The sequence below is a fragment of the Chelonoidis abingdonii genome, chromosome 2 (genome assembly GCF_003597395.2).
Source record: "Chelonoidis abingdonii isolate Lonesome George chromosome 2, CheloAbing_2.0, whole genome shotgun sequence".
NCBI classification, from domain to species: Eukaryota; Metazoa; Chordata; order Testudines; family Testudinidae; genus Chelonoidis; species Chelonoidis abingdonii.
This window is the reverse complement of record NC_133770.1, coordinates 51,639,771-51,661,938: the sequence shown is the minus strand read 5'-3', so window position 1 is coordinate 51,661,938 and position 22,168 is coordinate 51,639,771. Positions and strand designations below refer to the sequence as shown.

Genomic DNA, 22,168 nt, shown 5'->3' with positions numbered 1-22,168 from the left:
CTGGTCAAAAACCAGACACCTGGCAACCCTAGATGCAAATAGCTGTGGTCCCCTCCACTCCAAATTCAAGTCCAGTAACTCAGACAGGAACCACACATGCTCAAAAGAGAACATGTGATGCAGTTGCAAAAAAATGTTAATATATGGGGTGTTTTAACACAAGTGTCATATGTAAGACACTGGAGGTAATTGTCCAATTCTATTTGACACTAGTGAGGCCTCAACTGGAGTAGTGTGTCCTGTTTTGAATGCCACATTTTAGGAAATATGTGCACAAACTGGAGAGAATCCAGAGGAGATTAACAAAAATAATAAAAGATTTAGAAAACCAGACCTCTGAGGAAAGGTTAAAAAAAATGGGCATGTTTAGGTTTTAGAAAAGGAGACTTTAGGGAGACCCAATAATAGTCTTTAGTTAAAGAGGATGGTGATTAGTTGTTCTCTGTGTCCACTGAAGGTAGGACAAAAAGTAATCAGCTTAATTTGCAGCAACTGAGACTTTGGTTAGCTGTTAGCAAAAACTTTCCAACTATGAGGATACTTAAGAACTGAGATAGACTATCAAGGGAGATAGCGGAATCCCCATCGTTGGGAGATTTTTAAAAACAGGTTTGATAAACACCTATCAGAACTGGTGCACGTATATTTGATCCTCCCTCAGTGCAGTGAGATGGACTAGAATGATGAACCCTCAAGGTCAATTCCAGCCCTACATTTCTATGGTTCTAGGTAGGGCTGTCAAGCGATTAAAAAAATTAATCATGATTAATCACACTATTAAACAGCAATAGAATATCCCTTATTTAAATATTTCTGATGTTTTCTACATTTTAAAATATATTGATTTCAGTTACATCACAGAATACAAAGTGACAGTGCTCACTTTATATTTATTTTTTATTACAAGTATTTGCACTGTAAAAAACAAAAGAAATTGTATTTTTCAATACACCTAATACAAGTACTGAAGTGCAATCTCTTTATAATGAAAGTTGAACTTACAAATGTAGAATTATGTTAAAAAATAAAACCATGTAAACTTGTAGAGCCTGAAAGTCCACTCAGTCCTACCTCTTGTTCAGCCAATCGCTCAGACAAACAAGTTTGTTTACATTTGCAGGAGATTATGCTGCCTGCTTCTTGTTTACAATGTCACCTGAAAGTGATTACAGGTGTTCTCATGGCACTGTTGTAGCTGGCATTGAAAGATATTTTCATGCGGACGCGCTAAGAGTCATACGTCCCTTCATGCTTCAACCATCATTCCAGGGAATACGCGTCCATAATGATGACAGGTTCTGCTCAATAACAGTCCAAAGCAGTGAGGACCAACTCATATTCATTTTCATTATCTGATTCAGATGCCACCAGCAGAAGGTTGATTTTCTTTTTTGGTGGTTTGGGTTCTGCAGTTTCTGCATCAGACTGTTACTCTTCTAAGACTTCTGAAAGCTTACTCGATACCTCATCCCTCTCAGATTTTGGAAGGCACCTCAGATTCTTAAACTTTGGGTCAAGTGCTGTAGCTATCTTTAGAAATCTCACATTGGTACCTTCTTTGTGTTTTGTCAAATCTGCAGTGCAAGTGTTCTTAAAATGAACAACATGTGCCGGATCATCATCCGAGACTGCTATAACAAGAAATATACGCAGAATGTGGGTAAAACAGAGCAGGGGACATACAATTCTCCCGCAAGGAGTTCAGTCACAAATTTAATTTAATGCATTATTTTTTTAATGAGTGTCATCAGCATGGAAGCATGTCCTTTGGAATGGTGGCTGACGCATGAAGGGGCATACGAATGTGTAGCATATCTGACACGTAAATACCTTGCAATGCTAACTACAGAAGTGCCATGCAGATGTCTGTTCTCACTTTCTGGTGATTTTATAAATAAGAAGCAGGCAGCATTATCTCCTGTACTAACTTGTTTGTCTTAGCGATTGGCTGAACAAGAAGTAGGACTGAGTGGATTTGTAGGCTCTGAAGTTTTACACTGTTTTGTTTTTGAGTGCAGTTAAGTAACAAAAAAATCTACATTTGTACATTGCACTTTCACAACAAAAAAATTGCCATATGGTACTTGTATGAGGTGAATTGAAAATACTATTTCTTTTGTTTATCATTTTTACAGTGCAAATTATTTGTAATAAAAAATAATATACACTGATTTCAATTACAACACAGAATATAATAATTTATGAAAATGTAGAAAAACATCCATAATATTTAATAAATTTCAGTTGGCATTCTATTGTTTAACAGTGTGATTAAAACTGCAATTAATCACGATTAATTTTTTTAATCACAATTAATTTTTTTAATCATGATTAATTGTTTTGAGCTAATTGCTTGAGTTAACTGCGATTAATCAACAGCCCTAGTTCTAAGATTATCACTGCAATTCTGTACCCAAAAATGCTCCATGTACTATACTCTGCAACTCACTTCTCGAAAAAATTTAAGAACAAAAAAAACAGCAACCAAAGAGCACATGAGCCAACTCAGTTTTTATAGCAGCCTAAAATGCACAAAAAATTACAATAGTATTGAAACGTAAGGACCGCTAGTTGATAACATTCCTCATTATAAGCAAACCTTTTCTAAGAACCTAACTCTTCTTTACACTGTGCTGAATAAGACCTGACCCTGCAGACTTTTATATTTATGCAAGCAAATTTTACACACCAGAGTAGTCTAATTGACCTCATTGGGTTCAGATTTGTTTGAAGATATGTAAAAACTCCTGCTTCCTATGGCACAGCACTGTAGATTTGCTTAAGTAGTAATTACTGTTAAAAAATTCAGTGCAATGTTTTCATCCACCATGCTAGGAGGATCAGTGGCCACAGAAAACACTATGGACCAACAGATTAGACAGTGGGAAATAATTCACCCAGATTTCAGTGCTATTATGGAATACCAGATTCAAGCAGGAAGTAGCCAGTCATAGACGGTGACTGAGATAGCTACAGCACTACAAAGGTGGCCATAACCTCAATATTTCCTGATACTATTGTCTTCATTCTGACCAAAAGAGTTACGAGGCATGCAGCAGACATAGCATGGGCAGAAAATATATGAGGAGTAAGGAGCTAGAACAGACTATAGGAAAAGTGGTAGCAAGAAGAAAGATAGCAGTTTATCTTTGTATATCCAAGGCAACTGAGCCTTTCACCATTTACTGAGGAGTAGAGAATGTGGCACCAACCTTGCAGGTGCCCTGTGTAAGATGGGAAACCCCAAACACAGTCTAAACAGATTTCAGTGCTCATGCACAAGTTGTACCCAGGCAAGCAGCACGATCACAAATACCACCCCAGAGAGGTGATCTTGCACGTGGACACCTGATGTTAGCTGACAACATACAGCCACTGTAGATATTTGGAAAAAGTGGATCACTTCTGATCTGTCTGCGCATCTCACGTCAACAGCCAGGGGGGCCCTGAGCATGCAATAGATCAACGGGAACACACTCTCTTCCTGCTAGTAGTACAGACCTCCCAAGTAAAGTCCATGGGAATTTATCATTGACTATCCATGCCACAAGAAGTCCACATTGTCAGGTACAAAACCACTATGTGTGTCCACTCAGCACAGATAATTTCAGTATTCATTGTTATATGTGAGCTGGTATGAAAATGCTCTGTCCCTACCTCTGACAAGTATTAGAACTTTCTCAGGGTCACTGGGTGGTCAATATGTTCCTTCAAGCGCCAAGATTCATAGATATTCCAATCTGATTGCTAGCATCCCATATGTGTGAGAAGGTATGGGAGTAGGGGGTATGGGAGTAGGGAGTATCCAACATCACTTCCAGAGGTCAGGCGCACATGATTACTGTCGAAGGGGCTCGGTGCTGACTTAACCCCCTGCAGAAGGCAAAGTTGTTGTTGCTCATCACATTAACTGCACTCAGGCTCCCTGCCACAACTCCTGATTCATCCCATATTCCATGACATTCACCAAAAAGCTGGTTAGCAAAAATCAGATTCTAACTGTGACTGCATGATACTAGCTGGACACTAACAATGGCACACACACACACACACACACACACACACACACACACACACACTTGTCATCAACCTACATGGTCACACCCATTATGTTGAATGCATAACCAAAACATACACCATTCTGAGGAAGCTCATTATAGGCTCCTTCAAATCTGACACGTAGAGAGTCCTGGTTGGATCCCCCCCAGACAGAACAACTCACCAGTTGTGACACACAGTTCATCCCACACCACCTGCCGGTTCATGCTGTGAAACAATTTTCAGCTCCTCTGAGCTGTCTCAAGGAGTGCAGAGGGCGGAATACGCACAAAAGTACAGTAGATTGATCCAAAGCAATTTGGGAAATAGGCATCCTGACAAAAATCTGCTTTGACTGTAATTCACTTCCTGTAGATGGCGTGGCAATTAATGAAGCCTCTGCATGCATTAGCAGAGCTCTAATGAATTGGTTTGAAGGAGTCTGATATTGAGGACCAACATATTCCCAGTCCAGTGCTTGCCCAGCACAAAGAGAAATGCTAACACCTTCAGAAAGCAAGGTATAGTGTGCCTCTGTCTGTCTAGATTTACTCTTTGACATGAATGCCAATACATCATGAATAATGTAATTTGGATCTTCTATACATCTGAAGGCCCTCAAACAGGGCCGCGCAGAGGATTCAGGGGGCCTGGGGTCTTCGGCAGCAGGGGGACCCCGCTTCGGCGGTAATTTGGCAACGGGGGGTCCTTTCGCTCCGGGACCTGCCACAGAAGTGACCCAAAGACCTGTGGCGGGGGCCCCCCCCCACCAAATTACTGCCGAAGCAGGACCCGGCACTTTGGCGGCAGGTCCCGCTTCGGCGGTAATTCGGAAGGACCCCCCATCGCCAAAGTCCTGGAGCGGAAGAAGCTCTGGAGGCCCGGGCCCTGTGAGAGTTTTCCGGGGCCCCTGGAGTGAGTGAAGGATCCTGTTCCAGGGGCCCGGAAAAACTCTCCTGGGGGCCCCTGCAGGCCTGGGGCAAATTGCCCCACTTGTCCCCCACCCCCCCGGGCGGCCCTGCCCTCAAAAGACTCCATGTCAGTCATTTCTAGCACCATTATGCGTCTACCATCAGCTCAGACTCACTGCCTCCTGTCATATTCTGCAAGGCAAGTCAGGCTGCTTCAAAACCATACTTTCATCACCAATGAAAATGCCTTGGCATATTTCAACATGACCCTGAAGATGACACACAAAAACTCATACAAACCAGCCGAACAGATAGTTAGGGTTCCATAGTTTCACACCACTCTGTAGCCCTGCCCCCAAAATACCCACCTAATAAGCATAATGACACCATAACATTTTTTAGCCATTATCTTAGTCCAAGGATAATGGTGCTTGCAGGATAACACTACGAGGCTGAACAATGTTTGTTCCAGATAGGCCAGCTGCCACGTCAGACTAATTCACTCACTACATTAGAGCATCAGGTCCCTTCTGCCAATGCGCCCTTTAGTGTTACTACTCATGATTGGACTACACAGGTAAAAGGGACACATGGAGAAAAGAGACACAACGACAAAATGCAAATGGAAGTCCATTAATCTGTGAGTGTAAAGCAATACTTGCTGGAATGCTAGCTACTTATCTAAGGCAAGCCAGCAGACAATAAGGCCAGTTACTCACTAATTACCTAAATGGTACGCAAGTATGTCCAGAACATGTCACTAACAGGCTTTGGAGTACGCAGGAGATTTTTAACATCTAGTGTGTTAATGTTATTAAGTCATAGCTCTTAACAGAGATCTGTGTGAGAACTGCAAGCTAGCAAAGATGCCCAGCTGCCCTAGCTTTTTGGGATTCATTGCTTATAAAGCCAGAAGGAACCTTTAAGATTATCTAGTCTGCCCTCCTGAAGAACAAAGGCCACAGGACTTTCTTGAACTAATTTCTGTTTGAATTAGAGCATATCTTCTAGAAAAAACATGTAATCTTGATTAAAAAGCATTCCAGTGACACACACTCCACCACAACCCTTGGTAAACTGTTCCAGTGTTAATTATCTTCATTGTTAAAAAAGTTCACCTTATTTCTAGACTGAATTTGTCTTGCCATTAGATCTAATTGTATCTTAATCTAAAAGACTGAAAAGACCTGTTATCAAATTTATTTTCCCTGTTGTAAGTATTTATAGAGTGGGATTAAGTGACTCCTAACCTTCCTGTTGTTAAACTAAACAGATTGAATTCCTTCAGTCTATCACTATAAGGCATGTTTTCAGGCTCATGGCTCTTTTCTGAACCCTCTCCAATTTATCAACATACTTTTTGAATTATGGACACGAGACCTAGACCAAGTAGCAGTCAAGTTCCTTGACAAGATAATCTGTCTCAAATGTTCTCAGTGAGTATTAATATGTTTTACAAGTACCTGATCCCATAGCCTCACTAAGGTATCAAGAGGAAGGCAGTCATATTTATCACTGCAATCTCAAACTGGAACATGTCCCTCCTCCTGAAGCAAAATCCATACCTCGGGACTCTGCTTTGACGGCAAATTCCAGTTTGAGATTGCAGTGATAAATATGCACCCCTCAATATTACTGCTTCACCCAGAAACAATATCCCACCTCCTCATGCAAAATCCATGCCTTGAGACTCTGCTTTGATAGCAAGTTCTTCCTTTGGTAAGTGCTTCAGCATTTAGTGGTCAGAATACCTACAAGATTGCTGCCTGTCTGTACTTGCTTATTATTCTGGCAGTCATGGGCAGTGGGTATCGTTGGCTGGGGAAGGCTGTGCGTGGCCCAGCCCACACTCTGCCCCCAAGACCACACCTGCAGTTCCCAGCGCTGTGCCCTGGCCCAGGCTGCCTGGGGCCGGGGCTGGCTGGCCTGCCTCCCGCAGGGACTCAGGGCTGATGGGGCTGGAACTGCGCTGCCTGGCTCTCGGTCCATGCCACCAAGCACTCCAGGGCTGGGGACAGTGGAGCTGCACCGCCTGGTGCTCTGGGGCTGGCCTCCTGCACCACCGGGATTGAGGGTGCTATAGCCATGCTGTGCGGCCATCTGGCACTGGGCTGGTGGCTGCAGTGGGGATGCTGTGGGCTCCCACATGAGAGGGAGGGCATACTGGGAGAGGCGGGGCCTCAGGCACAAGCAGCTAGCCTCCCCCAACAGCCGGGTCACTGGCCGCCCGTGCTTGTAGTAGGGTTCGCAACTTCACCAAAATATGACTAGTTGTAACAGAACACCCATTTGTGGGTGAGGCATTCACAGTCCAGCAACTGCTCCCTCACTCATCTAAATTATCCAGTCTGGATTCTGCCCCATTGTTATCCAGCCTTCAATGGAACTGGGGGCTGTGGGTGGTTCTTGTGAGACAGCATTAAATATCATATTGCTTCTGAGATAGATGACAATATGGGTAAAGGTGCATTGCCATCACAGAGAGTAAAATAAAATGAGGAAGAGTAGTGCCTGTTGTTTATATATGGTCAGTGAGCAGAGACTAGCTGCCATGAAAAATCATCTGCTGATCCCTGATTCAGCAGGATGCTATAGAGACACTAATATCAGAAATGGACAATGCACATAAAACACAACTGCCATTTCTGGCACAGAACTCAATCTCTCTGTAGTAATCAGACATGGTGGCAGACCACAAACCCAGGGCTGGGTTTAATAGAGACTATATGGTATACTCGCAGCAATCCAGAAAATGCCTTCAAGTTTATAGCCTAATTTTGAGACATTCCAATAGGTTGAAAGCACTGAGGAAGTATGGGCCGAAGACAGCAGTGGTTCATGATGGTGTAGCCTTGACACTAGCACAGTCTGTTTTGACTGCCAACAACAGATGCAACTATTGATGACAAAGATGTGAGTGCTTGTGTAGGCCAAATTGTGACAGATAACTCCCTCCACATGCAAAGGTGTAATCAGTCAAGCATGAACCACCATCAGCATCCATGTACAATATATTGATGTAGCAAGCCTGCATCTATTATAAATTAAAGCCTATAGTAAGGTGTCACACACCAAGGTATAGGCAGTGTGATCTAGTGCATGGAGCAGGAATCTAACCTAGTGGTTGGAGCAGAATCAGAGGGCAGAACTGGAGGTGTGGTCAGGAGGCAAGCCAATGCTCAGAACCAGGAGTTGGGAATCAGGAGTTCAGAGGCAGGCAGGAATTAGGGCTGAAGCAGAGCAGGCGAAGGGTGGATGGAGCAAGGGTTGGACAGGAAGCAGGTCTAGCACAGTTTTGGATATAGAACATGGTGAACAGCCACCACACTGCTGTTACGACAGGGTTGAAATGGTGATCATAGAATGTCAAGGTTGGAAGAGACCTCAGGAGGTCATCTAGTCCAACCCCCTGCTCAAAGCAGGGCCAATCCCTAGGCAGACTTTTGCCCCAGATCCCTAAATGGCCCCTTCAAGGATTGAACTCACAACCCTGGGTTTAACAGGCCAATGCTCAAACCACTAAGCTATCCCTTCCCCCAAAATGTATGGAGATATACCTATTTCACAGAACTGGAAGGGACCCTGAAAGTCATCAAGTCCACACCTATGCTGAGGGGAGGGATTCACCCACTGATACCTCCCCAGGAGGTGGTAGCTAGGTCAGCAGAAGAATTCTTCCATCAACCTAGCACTGTCTACACTGGGGATTAGTTCAGTATAGCTAAGTCTCTCAGGGGAGTGGATTTTTTACACCCCTGAGAGACATAGCTATACTGATGTAAATTCCTAGTGTAGACCAGGTCTTCCTATGGGTTTACTGGGCCCAGCCAGGCTCATGAGATTGCTTGGCAAATGAGCCCAGAGGCAACAGAGTTCCTGACACAGGGGAAGCACTTACATTGGGAATTTCAACCAGAAAACATCTGTCAAAATAGTGGTGTGTGGTTCAAGAAATATTGCCACGCCCCCCTCCTCCTGATCAGCTGTACACAGTGATCAGGTGTACTGAGATCTCCCCTGCAAGCACGCCATACAGCAGTGGAGTGAAAATATTCATGCTGGAATCCACTGGCTCCTGGATACCTTTAAGGGTGAAATTACAGCTTGCTAACTATACTATTGGCTGAATGAATGGCACAAGTGTGGGTCACCTCATAAGCAAGAACATGTTTCTCGTTTAATGGGATGAATTCAGAACTGCTTCAGCGTTTTCCTCTAGCATCTTGCATACTCTGAATCAAGTGCTCATGGGGTTGATGGAAAGATGGTATTGCCCTTGTTGGCTGAGCCCAAATGATCCAGAGGAAGTTTTGTGACATTACATATTGAATCTCAAGCTAGCATTGCCACGGGGCATTTTGTGGGGAACAGTGTCATTGTGAATAGCAGCCTGTATGCTTCTTGCACATATTTGCCATTTCCTCTCATATCCAAGGGGTTTTGATAGATCAGGGTCAGCTGTCTATGAATTTGGCATTACATTCTTTTCCAGTTTTTGAACTGCCTTATTCATACTAATGGTTGCTACTTAATTAACTCCACTACTTCTAAAGTGCTTGCCACATTTCTGAGATGCGGGGGAGGGGAAGGGATGGGTGTATTTCCTCAATGTCTATGTAGCCCAAATACCACTGTGGTACTGCAAAGAGAGCTCATTAGGGTAAGTAAGGAAACAATACATTTTTAGCATCAAAAATATAATCTTTCTGTGCGCAAGGTGTGCTTAGCATGAGTACGAGCTGTGTCATGCCAGCAGAAATGTTGCTTATATATGGATAATGGCTTATTTAACTTCCTCTTATATCAGCTCTTGCAATGATAATATAACAATCATAGTGCAGGGGAAGAAAAATGAGTTCTACATGATCTTGGAACCTGGTAAATGAAGCCACCTGAAGCCCAGGGTAAATAGTGTCTATGAATGTACAGGTATGGCTGGGTGTGGTCACCCTGACAGGCAATTCCAAACTGCAGAGTGGTCTGCGTAGCTTCACAGGCTGTTTCCCAGGAGTTCATGGAGGATTGGATCACACACCCTGCTATGGATGACTGGAACCGTCACAGAATGCTTAACCCCTCCTCAGTGCAGTCACTAGAAGATCCACCATTCACCTATGGTTTCTGTCCCTGAAATATGGTGCAGAAATTTGTATCTCTTGTGGTTTCAAGCCAGGACAACAGGTGTCCCCATTATACTCAGGATGCCCTGGGAAACATTATGGTGCTGTCATTTCATTTCCCAATATCAGTGATACATTCAAGATGCAACAACGGCATTTCTGGGTGGCCTTGGGGCCCGTCTCTTACTGACACACTGATGAAGCACTTTCCTCCCATTCTATACACACAGCTATCTGATAGCCACAGTTTTGCAGAGAGGAACATTAGTAAAACACTCTTATGTATTCCCAGGTGTTTCCAAATAAACTATTCCCCATGACTCTCTTACACACACACTTTTACTACCATGCACAGTGCTGGACAACAGACCAAAAACTTAACATAGACAGGTGCTATCTGTGGAATGATGTGGCCAATATGACTTCAAGGGGATGACCTATACGAATAAGGATTACTCACATGGGTAGGGGTTTGCAGGATTTTCTATGTCCTTGGGGCTCACCACGTTTCCATTCTGAGTGGGCAGATTATATATACATTTCTGCTTCTTGCATTAGTTTCTGATGTCTATAACCTAAGATCAGACTGCCACATACCTTTACTCCATACCTGACACCAGCCATATTGAATGGTAACACATGGTGGAGAATGCAGAAACAAATGTATATATTGGACCTTCAATGTTCTTGTTTAAACAAATAAAAAAAAGTGGAGAGTGAAAAAATACTTTCATTCAACATTATCTAATGTCTGTCTTACCTTCCTATTGGTCCCAGATCTCCTGAATCCTGGCTGCCAGCTTCACTGGGGGTGCTCACTGATTTCGAAGAGGGAGACATAGGGGTTGGGACTAAATAATGAAAATAACAGGTATCCCATGTTAAATCATGCAGTGACTGCACTGATGAAGAGCAGTGTCAGACAAATCAAAACCAATCAACCAAATTATAGTGGATAAATGATTAGGAGTGTTTGAAATGGTGAACGCAAATAAAGAAAGGAAAGGAAAAGAAAAGGAAAAGAGTCAAGTGAATTTTTAAATATTTTTGGAAATTTTAATATTGTAATGAATTTAGACAGACTGAAAGCCAACTCTAATTCTATACATAATTGACATAGGGATACTGTGGAAGTAAAGCAACACTGCTGTTTCTTTTGCTAATTTTAAATTTGATTTTTAGAAGATTTTTAAAAATCAAACCTTTTTGTTTATTTGTTAGAAATCTAAGTGAACTCTTCTGCTAAAATAAAATGGCACGAGGCAATAAAGCAATTACATCTGAATTTAAATTAAAATCTATTGAATGTGACCTGCATTTCTTTGTGTAAATCAGATCCAAAGTAAAAACAGAATGGGGAAATCCAACCAGGTAAAAAAGGCCTCTTTCAGCAGCAATGAGAATGTATATGAATGTATTGTTGTGGTTCAGTTTTTAGGTAATTCGAGTCACAGAGTTACTGTTTCTGTTTGGGGGCCTGATCCCAACACTCACTGAAGTCAGTGGAAGACTCTCGTGGACTTCAATGGGCATTTGATCAGACTCTTAGGCATTTTCCTTTACTTTCAAGGGCTGGTATATTTCATGTATATGTATATATATGCAAAGACAGGTTTGTCTTACTAAGTAGGAAAGGAACAAATTTATAAGAGTTAAAGCTCTTAAGTGTAGAAACAAACACAAAAAGTAAAAAAAAAAAACTTTTTTCAACTGTCAGAAGGAAAGAAAGAAAGAAAGAAAGAAAGAAAGAAAGAAAGAAAGAAAGAAAAAGAAAGACTGAGAGGTCTCCTCTCCAGATTTAATGCAAGTATCCTTGAAAGCAGTCACATGGAAGAAAACACAGAAAGATTTTAATGCACAGTAAAGATTTCCATTTGGTTTAAATCATGTGCATTTTCCTTTGACATTTAATAGAGTAAAACTTCTAACTATTTTGTTATACCCTATAAGATATAATGACAGACCTGTCAAGAGGCTTGGATTTTCCATTTGGTCAAATCTTTTACACATATTCTCACTAGAGATTGGCAGAGAAATGACTAGAGTATGAAAAATGAATTCATTTTCATGACAGCCCCTTGGCAGGTACAGGCAAGCAGTGGCTTTGTATCTTTGGGTATGTCAACACAATGGAACTAGGGTGTGATTCCCAGCTCAAACAGACATACTCGGGCTAGCTCTCATCAAGCTAGCATGCTAAAACTAGTACTGTAGCCAGAACAGCACAGGCAGCAGGAGAGATGGCAGAGATTAGCCATGCCGAGTACGTACCCAGGAGGTTCAGGCAGTTTTGTATGTATCATGGCTAGCCCCATGTCGCTGCTCTCCACTGCCCAGACTACCCTATCTACACTACTGTTTCTAGCACTCTAAACTGATGAGAGCTAGTTATGTCTGCACAAGCTGGGGATCACATCTCTAGTTCCAAGTGTAAATGTAACCTCAGTTTCAGGTAACCCCAGAGGGAGCTGAATATTGTATGCATATCCAAAGGGACAAGATTATAGCTGTTAATGTCTTTTGACTGAGATAAGATGGGTGAGGTAATATCTTTTATTGGACCAACTTCGGTTGGTGGACAGGACAAGCTTTCAAGCTTCAGAGAGCTTTTTTTCAGTCTGGGGAAGGAAACCAGGCTGTTCAAGTTAAATACAAGGTGGGACAGATTGTTAAGCACAAGGGGTTTAACATGTTGTAGGAGACCAAACTCATCTGTTGTAGGACAATAGAAGGTTAGCAGGCAGCATGGTGTGTTACAACTTGTTGTAATGGTCCATAAAACCAGTGGCTTTGTTAAGTCTGTGGTTTTTAGTGTCCAGCAGAGTTATGACTTTAAGTGCCCTGTCTCGTCTTTTGAAGGTGTTGTACAATTTCCTTTGAGGGTGAGGACTAAGAGGTCAGATATGGAGAGATTACTTTGTGAAAAGTGTTCACCCACAGATGATAGAGTGTTTTTTTCTTTTATCATTTTTTGTGTGAGTTCATTTGAGAGCATAGTGATTGTCCAGTTTCACCCACATTGTTGTTATTGGGGCAGTTGATGCAGTGGGTGAGGTACACCACGTGTTAAAATAGGCACGTGTAGGACCCACGGATTCTGAAAGGTGTATTGTGGGGGTAGTGATCATATTAGCAGCGGAAATATGTCTACAGGTTTTGCATCTGTTGCTCTGGCCAGATCTGATGCTACTTTGAGTTGGTGTCTCCTGGTCTGTCGTGTCTTCTGATGATGAGCTTAGCAAGGTTGGGGAGTGTTTGAACGCCAGAAGGGGCATCAGGAAAAAAAAGTCAGGGTGTAGGCCCCATCAAGTATGAGTTATAATTGTTTGATATCCCATATGGATTCCAGTGTGGGGTCAGAGGTGACATGTATGCGTGTAAGATCGGGGGTGGGGGGTTCTCCTGTGGTGAAGCAGGTTCTCCCAGGATATTTAAGTGGCCCATTCCATTATGTGACCTACTTCTCTGATGGAATGTCCTTGTTTGGTGGAGGCAGTTTTAAGTGTGTTAAGATCTATGTGTCTTTAAGTGTGTTAAGATCTATCCCAGAACATATTCTGTGGTATCTGAGTACCTGGCTCTAGATAACCGATTTCTTGGTGTCTCGGGTGATTACTGGATCTGTGGGAGTGAGCATGATGATCGGTGGGTTTTTTGTGTAATAGATGTCTGCCAGAGTCCATTGTTGAAGCTAATCATGGTGTCCAGAAAGCTGATGCTGGTGTGGGAGTGTTCTAAAAAGAGTTTAATGGATGAGTTGTGATAGTTGAAGTTGTGGAAATCTGAGGGAGTTTGGGTCATCTGTCCAGAGGATGAAAATATCATTGATGTATCTCAATTATATCATTGGTTTTGTGGTGTATTTTTCCAGAAATTTTTCATTGAACCATAGAATATTAGGGTTGGAAGGGACCTCAGGAAGTCATCTAGTCCAGCACCCTGCTCAAAGCAGGACCAATCCCCAGCTAAATCGTCCCAGCCAGGGCTTTGTCAAGCCTGGCCTTAAAAACATCGAAGGAAGGACTGAGGGAGTTTATGAAGAGATTTTGATTGTCAATTTATATGGGGAAGAGGAAATGCTATTGTTTAACAAGTATTAATAATTTTATATGTTAAATTAAGGTTCTCTGGATAGTGTCATAGTAAACATAGTAAACATTATTAATTCAGGATAGGAAGTTGAACTACTCTGCAATGGTGTCCAGTATCAGAGGGGTAGCCACGTTAGTTTGAATCTGTAAAAAGCGACAATGAGTCCTGTGGCACCTTATAGACTAACAGAAGTATTGGAGCATAAGCTTTCCTGGGTGAATACCCACTTCGTCAGAGAAAAACTTATGCTCCAATACTTCTGTTAGTCTATAAGGTGCCACAGGACTCTGTCGCTTTTTACTCTGCCATGGTTTTACGTGTATTTGGTTGTTGGGTTTAGTGTGCAGTTGTTGGGTGGTGTTAGTGGCCTGTGATATACAGGAGGTGAGAGTAGATAATCTGGTGGTCCCTTCTGGCCTTAAACTCTATGACTCCATATGAAATAGACAGGACATAATCATTCTGGTGCTCCTTAGTAGATAAATATTTATATTTTGTGATTTTTCTCTGTTAAAATTACTGTTAATTTGCTTTTATAATATACAAAATGCATTTTCTGATAAGTTAAAATAACCTAACAATTAATTGTCAGACACTTCTTTCAGGATCAGATAGCTCATTGCTGGAATTATAGCATCATAATTTATTAAAATAGGGACACGTTTCTATAAGTTTTAGTTGCTTTCATTTAGGAACTGAGGCCCCAGTTCAGGAGAGCACCCCTATTCAGGACAGCACATAAGAATGTGCTTAAGTGTTTTCCTGAATCAGAGCCTGAATGGTTTGTTGAGCTTTTGGATGTCCCTGAATTTTGCAGGCGGCAGTATATAGGGGGTGGAATCCTGGACCCCTTGAAATAAATGGGAAAACTCCTCATAAATTTCAATGGGGACATGATTTCATCCAGGATATTTAAGACACTTTTGAATGAAAGGGAGAGAGAAACAAATGAAAAAAAGACAAAATAATTTCTCACATTTGGGATCACACATAGAGCAACACACAGAATAAAACACTACATTGCAAGAGATGTTAACATAAATAGATTTGATAATGAAACTCATATTATAAAATCATCCCATATATATTTAAGGTGAGGAATCTAGGGTGTAAGAACTAAACAGTCAAAAACAGAAAAGCAATGAAAGCAAGGAATAAACTATATAAAACAATCTAAAATAATGATTTGACTATAAGTTTGTTAATATTTGGATATTTTCCTTTTAATTCTCTTCAGTTTTGCTTGTTAAAATTATTTAAAATAATAAGAAAACCTTCCACAGAGATATTTTTCTTCGAGTATACAAATAATAAAACTGTACTTATGTCCAATAATTGGTACTAATGTGATATAATATTAATATCATTGGGTGGAAAGATAGGAGAGAATATAAATAGAGCAGCAACCAAAGAAATCAGACATGGTTTAGAATTGTGTTTATGAAAAGTCCTCTCAGAAATAAAGCTGATGGTCTGCAAAGGTAAGTACTGGAAATGCTATGAACTGGCATAGATGAGTGATATGATATGAATGGTTTCCAAGCAGAAGAGTTCACTTCACTAATACAGCCAAATAACACAAAAGCAAAGCATGCTTTTAATTTAAAAAAATGCATTAACGGTGTAATAGCCACATGTCTACAATGTGCTCATCTAAGTACCTAGAGGTGGTTCTGGGGATATACCAATGCTCTGTAATAAAGCCTCTGTCTCTCTTCTTTTGCGATCTAGATCTGAATCTTCCTGAACTGGCTCTTTCTTTTGCTGCTGATCAGCCTGAATAAAAGATAATAAACAATTAGCTTGAATAATATACAGTGCAGTTTCTTGATTAAGTGGGAGGAGAACACATATGCAACCATGGTTCCTGGGCTATTATGGAGTACTCTGACAGCCATGAAGATACACTTGGGCAGCTCATTTATACTGGATTTATAACAGGAGGACTCTGCCAGTGTTTGAGACTGTATTGAGCCAAAGGGATGATTGCAGGAACCAGTACAGATTTATAAGGAATATTTCATAAGGTATGATTCAAATTTTTTCCCTATTACTTGTCGGATGCCATTGTACTGTAGAAGGTACAATGCCATTGTATTGTAGAATACTGTAGAATACTGGGAGGTTAAGAGAGACCTTTGTTGATTTTGCATAAGAACGCTGACGTGCTACAGGTAGAGACAGTCATATTGATTTAGCCCTGGTCTACACTACAGAATGACTTCAGTATTCATGTGAATAATCCACACCCTTGAGCAACACAGTTACACCGACCTGGTGTGGACAGTGCTATGTCGGCGGGAGAGCTTCTCCCACCAACATAGCTACCGCTTCCTGTGGAGGTGGAGTTATTAAGCCAACAAGAGAGCTCTCTCCTGTCGGCTTAAAGCGTCTTCACCAGAAGCACTACAGCAGCACAGCTTCATCAGTGCAGCTGCGCCGATGCAAGTTTCTACTGTAGACATGCCATTAGCTAAAATATGTACTGACCCTGACACACTTGAAAGTAATAAATAAATATGGTTGTGATTCTGTTCCCGCTGAATTTAATGGGAAAACTTCCACTGACAGCAGTGATCCAGGAATAGGGCCTACATGAGGCTAAATGTTCTCCTTCCATGGGAAAAAACAATAGAAAGGGAAACAAATGTTCATAACTCTTCAAGGTCTGAGTTAGTGTCCATGGAATGCCCCCCCTACAAACACACACACAAGACTCGCTAGGGGAAAGAGCAGGAGAGAGGCAAGAGGTGGGCCTTTGAAACCTCCTGGTTCCTGCTGTCTGCGAGAAGACATACAATCCATTCGCTTGGCTCCCTTCTTTCCCCATGTCTCGCTTAACTGGCTGTTAATTAATACAGTGTGTTCAAAACCACTTATGGAGTGGAGTAAGGTGGCTCTTCTTCCTTTCCCCTCCCTGACTGACTTTATGGACTGTTTATTGGTAATTGTACAAAACTGTATAAAATGATAAAAAGATTAAAAAAGAGACAACATGAATTGGAACTTTGATTTCTTGTATCGTATCAGATTCCATAGTAATTCTATGAAACACGTGAACAATATTAAGGTGTCAGTTTAAAAGGAAACCAGTTATTAGTAAGGGATAACAGGTGCTTTAAACTACAGTAAGCGTTGACATTTGAAGGCAAAGAAACATAATCGCTTAATGCTTCTCTGACTTTGCATGAAAATGAATATCCTTTCCCTGTCAATTTTCACTTCTATTTCACTAAGTGACTGAATAAAAAGAAGCACAAATCCCTTAATGAAAAACCTAATGCATATTGTCAAGGACAAACAAACTAATATGTCAATCAAACTTTAATAGAGCTGAAAGATGCACTGATGCCAGGAGGCTAAAATGCAATTGCAATTATGTTTTACTTTAGTGGAGAATCATCACTGTAAATCTGTTACCTTAGCCAGCAATCAAGCCAGTCTTAAGAGTAAAAAACAGAACAAAAAAACCCTAAAACATTTATTTAGGTTGTAATGGGTAAAAAAAAAATTGAAGCCCTCTTCCCCCACTAAAGGAATTCCCAGAAGAAAGCATTGTGGTAAATCTTATTCCTTTCTACATACACATGCATATCATGTTGTCCAAACTGTTGTCTGTTGACAACTTGTATATTCTGAAGGTGATTTTTATTTCAAACTTTCGTGGCTGAACATAAGCATTTTTATTTTAGGCTTAAAGCTGCTGTGGTTATAAAGATCACTTCCTACATGACACCGCCCTACGTAAACCATATTGGGATGCTAAACCTTTCTGTAGGCTTCTGACATTTTAATGAGTTTGTGCATATTTACCTCTTTCTTTTTCCTTTCTTCTTCCTTCCGTTTCTTCTCCTCTCTTATTTGTGCTAAGCGCTGCTTTTTGCGCTCGAGCTCAGCTTTTAAATCACTTTTGTCTGACATTTTGACTCTATTGAAAAATAAAATAAAGTTACGGAAACTGAGAAAAATGGTCAGAATTAAACATTTTTTCTGTTTACTGATTGCATCAAAAATGATATTCAAGATTATTGTAAATGTATAGTTATATAAGCATTGATCCTTAGTACTATAGTGTAATATGGAAAATAATCTTTGTTAGACAATTTCCCATTTTAAGACACCACCCCAAAATATCCCTATGCTACCCCACTCTGGCCCCACAAGGGTTAACTGTGCATTTCAGGCTAAGGAAGCCACACCCCTTCACCTCCGCTGGGCATGCTCAGTGTGGAGGCAAGATATAAAAGGAAGCAGCCAAGCTCAGTGTGGGCACGATGCTGAAGGGAGAGTACACAGACAGCACACTCTCTCCAGGGAGCTGCTGCAGGCCCAGAGCCAAGGCACGCAAAGCACCAGTCGGATGCCAGGCTGCCTAGTGAACCCAGAGAGGAGGCCATGCCATCAGAAACTACACTGCCTGAGTACCCCAGAGACCTGCAGACCATCACTGGCAAAGGCAGGGTAGGAAGCAGCCCAGGGGACTTAGACTTTGCTCCGGTGAGTGAACCAGGGAACCAGTCAGTGTGTTTCAGGAGGATACTCGGTGGCGAGTAACCCCACCACTGCCAGGGCCCTGGGCTGGGGCTCAGAGGAGCAGAGAGGGCCCGAGTCCCCCTACCCTGAGTGCCACACACCTGTGAGTGACACTCCACTTCCCCAATGGGCCAATAGGCCACACAATCCCACAGAGGTGTGCAACTTTATTGACTCCAGCCATTAGGCCATGCTACCCAGAGTAGAAGGGCTGCTCTATTGACTCTGGCCACTAGGCTGTACTACCACATTTTATAGTAAGAGTCACCAGCATATGCCCTAATCGATTGCAGTACAGCCTTTTCCCTTTCATTGACCACACATGACCTGACACCCTGTGACGGGGTATATCTATCCCACGACACTGCCTCAAACATTGGGTAAAACTAACTTTAGTACTATGTACTAATGACCTTTATTAGAAGGTCACCTTTGTGAAGCAACTGCTTTTTGTCAGTCCTTTAAATGGAAGCTTTAAGGCCTGAAAAACTCCCACTGATTTCAATAAACTTTGGATTAGATACCAGGAGCTCAATCATCTTCCCATGGACCCCTGTTGTAAACTTCATACTTTGGTGCAAGATCAGGCTCTAAATATTAATGTCAGCCTTATTTCTTCTGTGACCATTTTTATATCCTGAGGGTATATTGTCCCCCCATGCCAAATAGCTGAACTGGGCACCAAGGATTTGCTAGGGGGTAGAGGTGAAAGTGAATCTTCACCTGAGTGAAGTAATTGCCATTCTTGCAGGATGAAATTCACTCCACCTTCTAAGGATTCATGCAAAATCTTCGTAACAAATAAGCTCTCACTGTTTTGAACAGTCACCAGTCTCTGCAGTCATTTGAGTGTGCCCTCCAAATCAGGATTATGTTTATTTCTTTATTTTACAGATAAGTGACCTGCGGCACAGATCATATGAAGCAGGAATATCTCCCAAAAGACTAACTAATGCCAGACTTGTGCTCTAACCGTTAAACCATACTGTTACTTCATAAATCATTGACTTAATTCGCTGATTATTTACTAAGTCTGTAACACCAGCTTCAGAACCATTATGTACTATTATGTAATGGCATCAATAGGGATTTACTTGCTCAATAATACTTTATGTAAAGATTCCTTCAGAGACACTAGAACAGAGTCTAGTGTAAAGAGCTAATTACATATCTCACTGACCACATACACATTACAGCTCAGAATCAATGTGGTCAATGCAAATGGCATGTACATGCAACAGAGGTCTATTGTCTGATGCAGTGCATGGGAAATTTAAATGGATGACTCTCCAGCGATACTAATGACAGCTACATATAAATCAGTGCCTGCACTGACAGGAGATAACCTGGAAATTTACATGCTAAAAAAGACATGACATTTCAAGCTATCAAATTCTTGTGCTGTCACAAATTTTCCCCCTCAAAACAAGTAAAATGAGTCCATGATATAGCAGGTACTGACACCAAAATTTCCTGGGAACCCCAAATACACAACTGAAATTCTTATGCTGTCCTTGAAGATATTTTTGTTTATGGAGGCAGAGGAAACAGAGAAATCCATGCAATACGGGGTAAATGCGTAAACACTCAACAAATCTATAGCAGTAGCAGAAAGAGCAGGATCAAGAGCATCTGCTTCAGCACAAACTGAGCTGTATATGGCAAGTCATGCAAGTTAATGCTCCTCAGGCTGAAGTCATACACCAGCACAAACACACCAGCAGTTAAACTCCTCCTTGTCCAAGCCAGACTTCAACACAGAATGTAGGGCTGAAGTTTGTGGGCTGAATCATGGCACAGTAGGTTTCAGGATTCTCAGGCTTCCCAGCCTACAGCGGTTTCCTGGTTCATCCTCTACCAGCTCAGTGTAAATGTAGAAAACAGCAGGGGACTATGACTGTGGAAGATTCAGTTAGCTAACAAGTTCTGGCCCATGTGCCATATTTTTTTTGATAGCCAGCTGGATTACTCCTCTTGTCCTGGCTCCATTCATAAACATAAATGCATTGTTCATTGTTTTCAGTTTGAGAAAAAGAAAACAAAATAGCCAGAACAATGTTGTCCACATAAATAGCACAAAGCAATATTACCTTAAACAACAATAATAATTTCTGGGTGCCAAGGAACCACGTGATTAGTCAATATAAAAGATGGGATCTTCTGAACAGGCAAACGATTAGAAAATAATATGACTTTTTAATGATAATAGTATTACTCTGCCTTTAAAATCTGTGTTGGATTTGTGGGCCTTGCAATGATATGGTCTAAATCCTATTTGAAGTCAGCAAAGAATGCAGGGGTGAAAGCTCATGCTCCAAAACATCTGTTAGTCTATAAGGTGCCACAGGATTCTTTGCTGCTTTTACAGATCCAGACTAACACGGCTACCCCTCTGATACTATTTGAAGTCATTTTCCTAATCTGTTGCACACATCTGAATGCTGATTATAGAGTTTCCCCTAGGAGCCCTTAGGACTAGATAAAGCTTTCTGCAGCCATTTAGTGCTGCAGTTTGGCAATAGAGAGTAGGATCCTATTTCTACACAGAAAATATGCAAATTTGTTTTAAAGCTGATGACAGAAACCCTGAGGGCTTAACTTCCCTTTCAAGCAGTTTTTCAGATATCAATTGAATAGGTTTCCAGAAGCTGGTTCTTTTAATGTCAGGAAATCAAGATGTTTTTTTCCATGATCTGAGCATCAACTATTTAATCTTTCAGTGTTCCTTTATAACACTGCAAACCCCTCATTAAGAGCCATAATGTTCTATTACATATGTGTCTTTTTTTAGACACAGTGAACCTCACATACAGCAAAGACAATGCACTAAATTTCATCTGAGGAATGCTGCAAGAAGTCCTGCATTTCCCTCTTTAAATGATACAAGAGACAAACATTTATCTCTAGCTGCTGTCTTCCTATGCATATTACTGTAATTCTTTGATCTTCCAACTAGCTTACCAGGCTTCAAATGGCCAAGAAGTCTGCTGCTAGGATTTTAGAGCAAATCAAAAAGTCAGATTCCATTACCCCCTTGATAGGACATCTGAGCCAGCCAGCAGACTGAGATAAGGCATTATGCTGGTATTGAATATATTGCTTTTTTTCAATCACTAACCCCTCAGACAGAGACCAACGCCTACAAAATCTCCACCAAGCATTCTCAAAACTACAATACCCGCACAAGGAAATAAGATCAACAGAGCCAGACGTGTACCCAGAAACCTCCTACTGCAAGACAAACCCAAGAAAGAAACCATCAGGACTCCACTGGCCATTCCATACAGTCCCCAGCTAAAACCCCTCCAACGCATCATCAGGGATCTACAACCCATCCTGGACAATGATCCCACACTTTCATAGGCTTTGAGTGGCAGGCCAGTTCTCGCCCACAGACAACCTGCCAACCTGAAGCATATTCTCACCAGTAACTGCACACCGTGCCATAGTAACTCTAGCTCAGGAACCAATCCA

The 22,168-nt window shown here is 41.5% G+C and overlaps 1 protein-coding gene across 7 annotated transcripts in view; it reads right to left on the bottom strand.

Moving 5' to 3' along the window:
- DYNC1I1 (dynein cytoplasmic 1 intermediate chain 1) overlaps window positions 1-22,168 on the bottom strand; it is a 268,510-nt gene that overhangs the window by 226,832 nt on the left and 19,510 nt on the right. For 5 of the 7 annotated variants that reach the window (XM_075062359.1, XM_075062360.1, XM_075062357.1 and 2 more), the window contains exons 2-4: window positions 17,975-18,089; window positions 15,823-15,937; window positions 10,830-10,920 (exon numbers count right to left, since the gene is read on the bottom strand). In XM_075062359.1, the coding sequence (XP_074918460.1) occupies window positions 10,830-10,920; window positions 15,823-15,937; window positions 17,975-18,082 (314 nt within the window). In that variant the 5' untranslated portion in view covers window positions 18,083-18,089. The remainder of the gene's footprint in view (window positions 1-10,829; window positions 10,921-15,822; window positions 15,938-17,974; window positions 18,090-22,168) is intronic. The other 2 variants (XM_075062356.1, XM_075062358.1) reach the window with 1 other exon arrangement.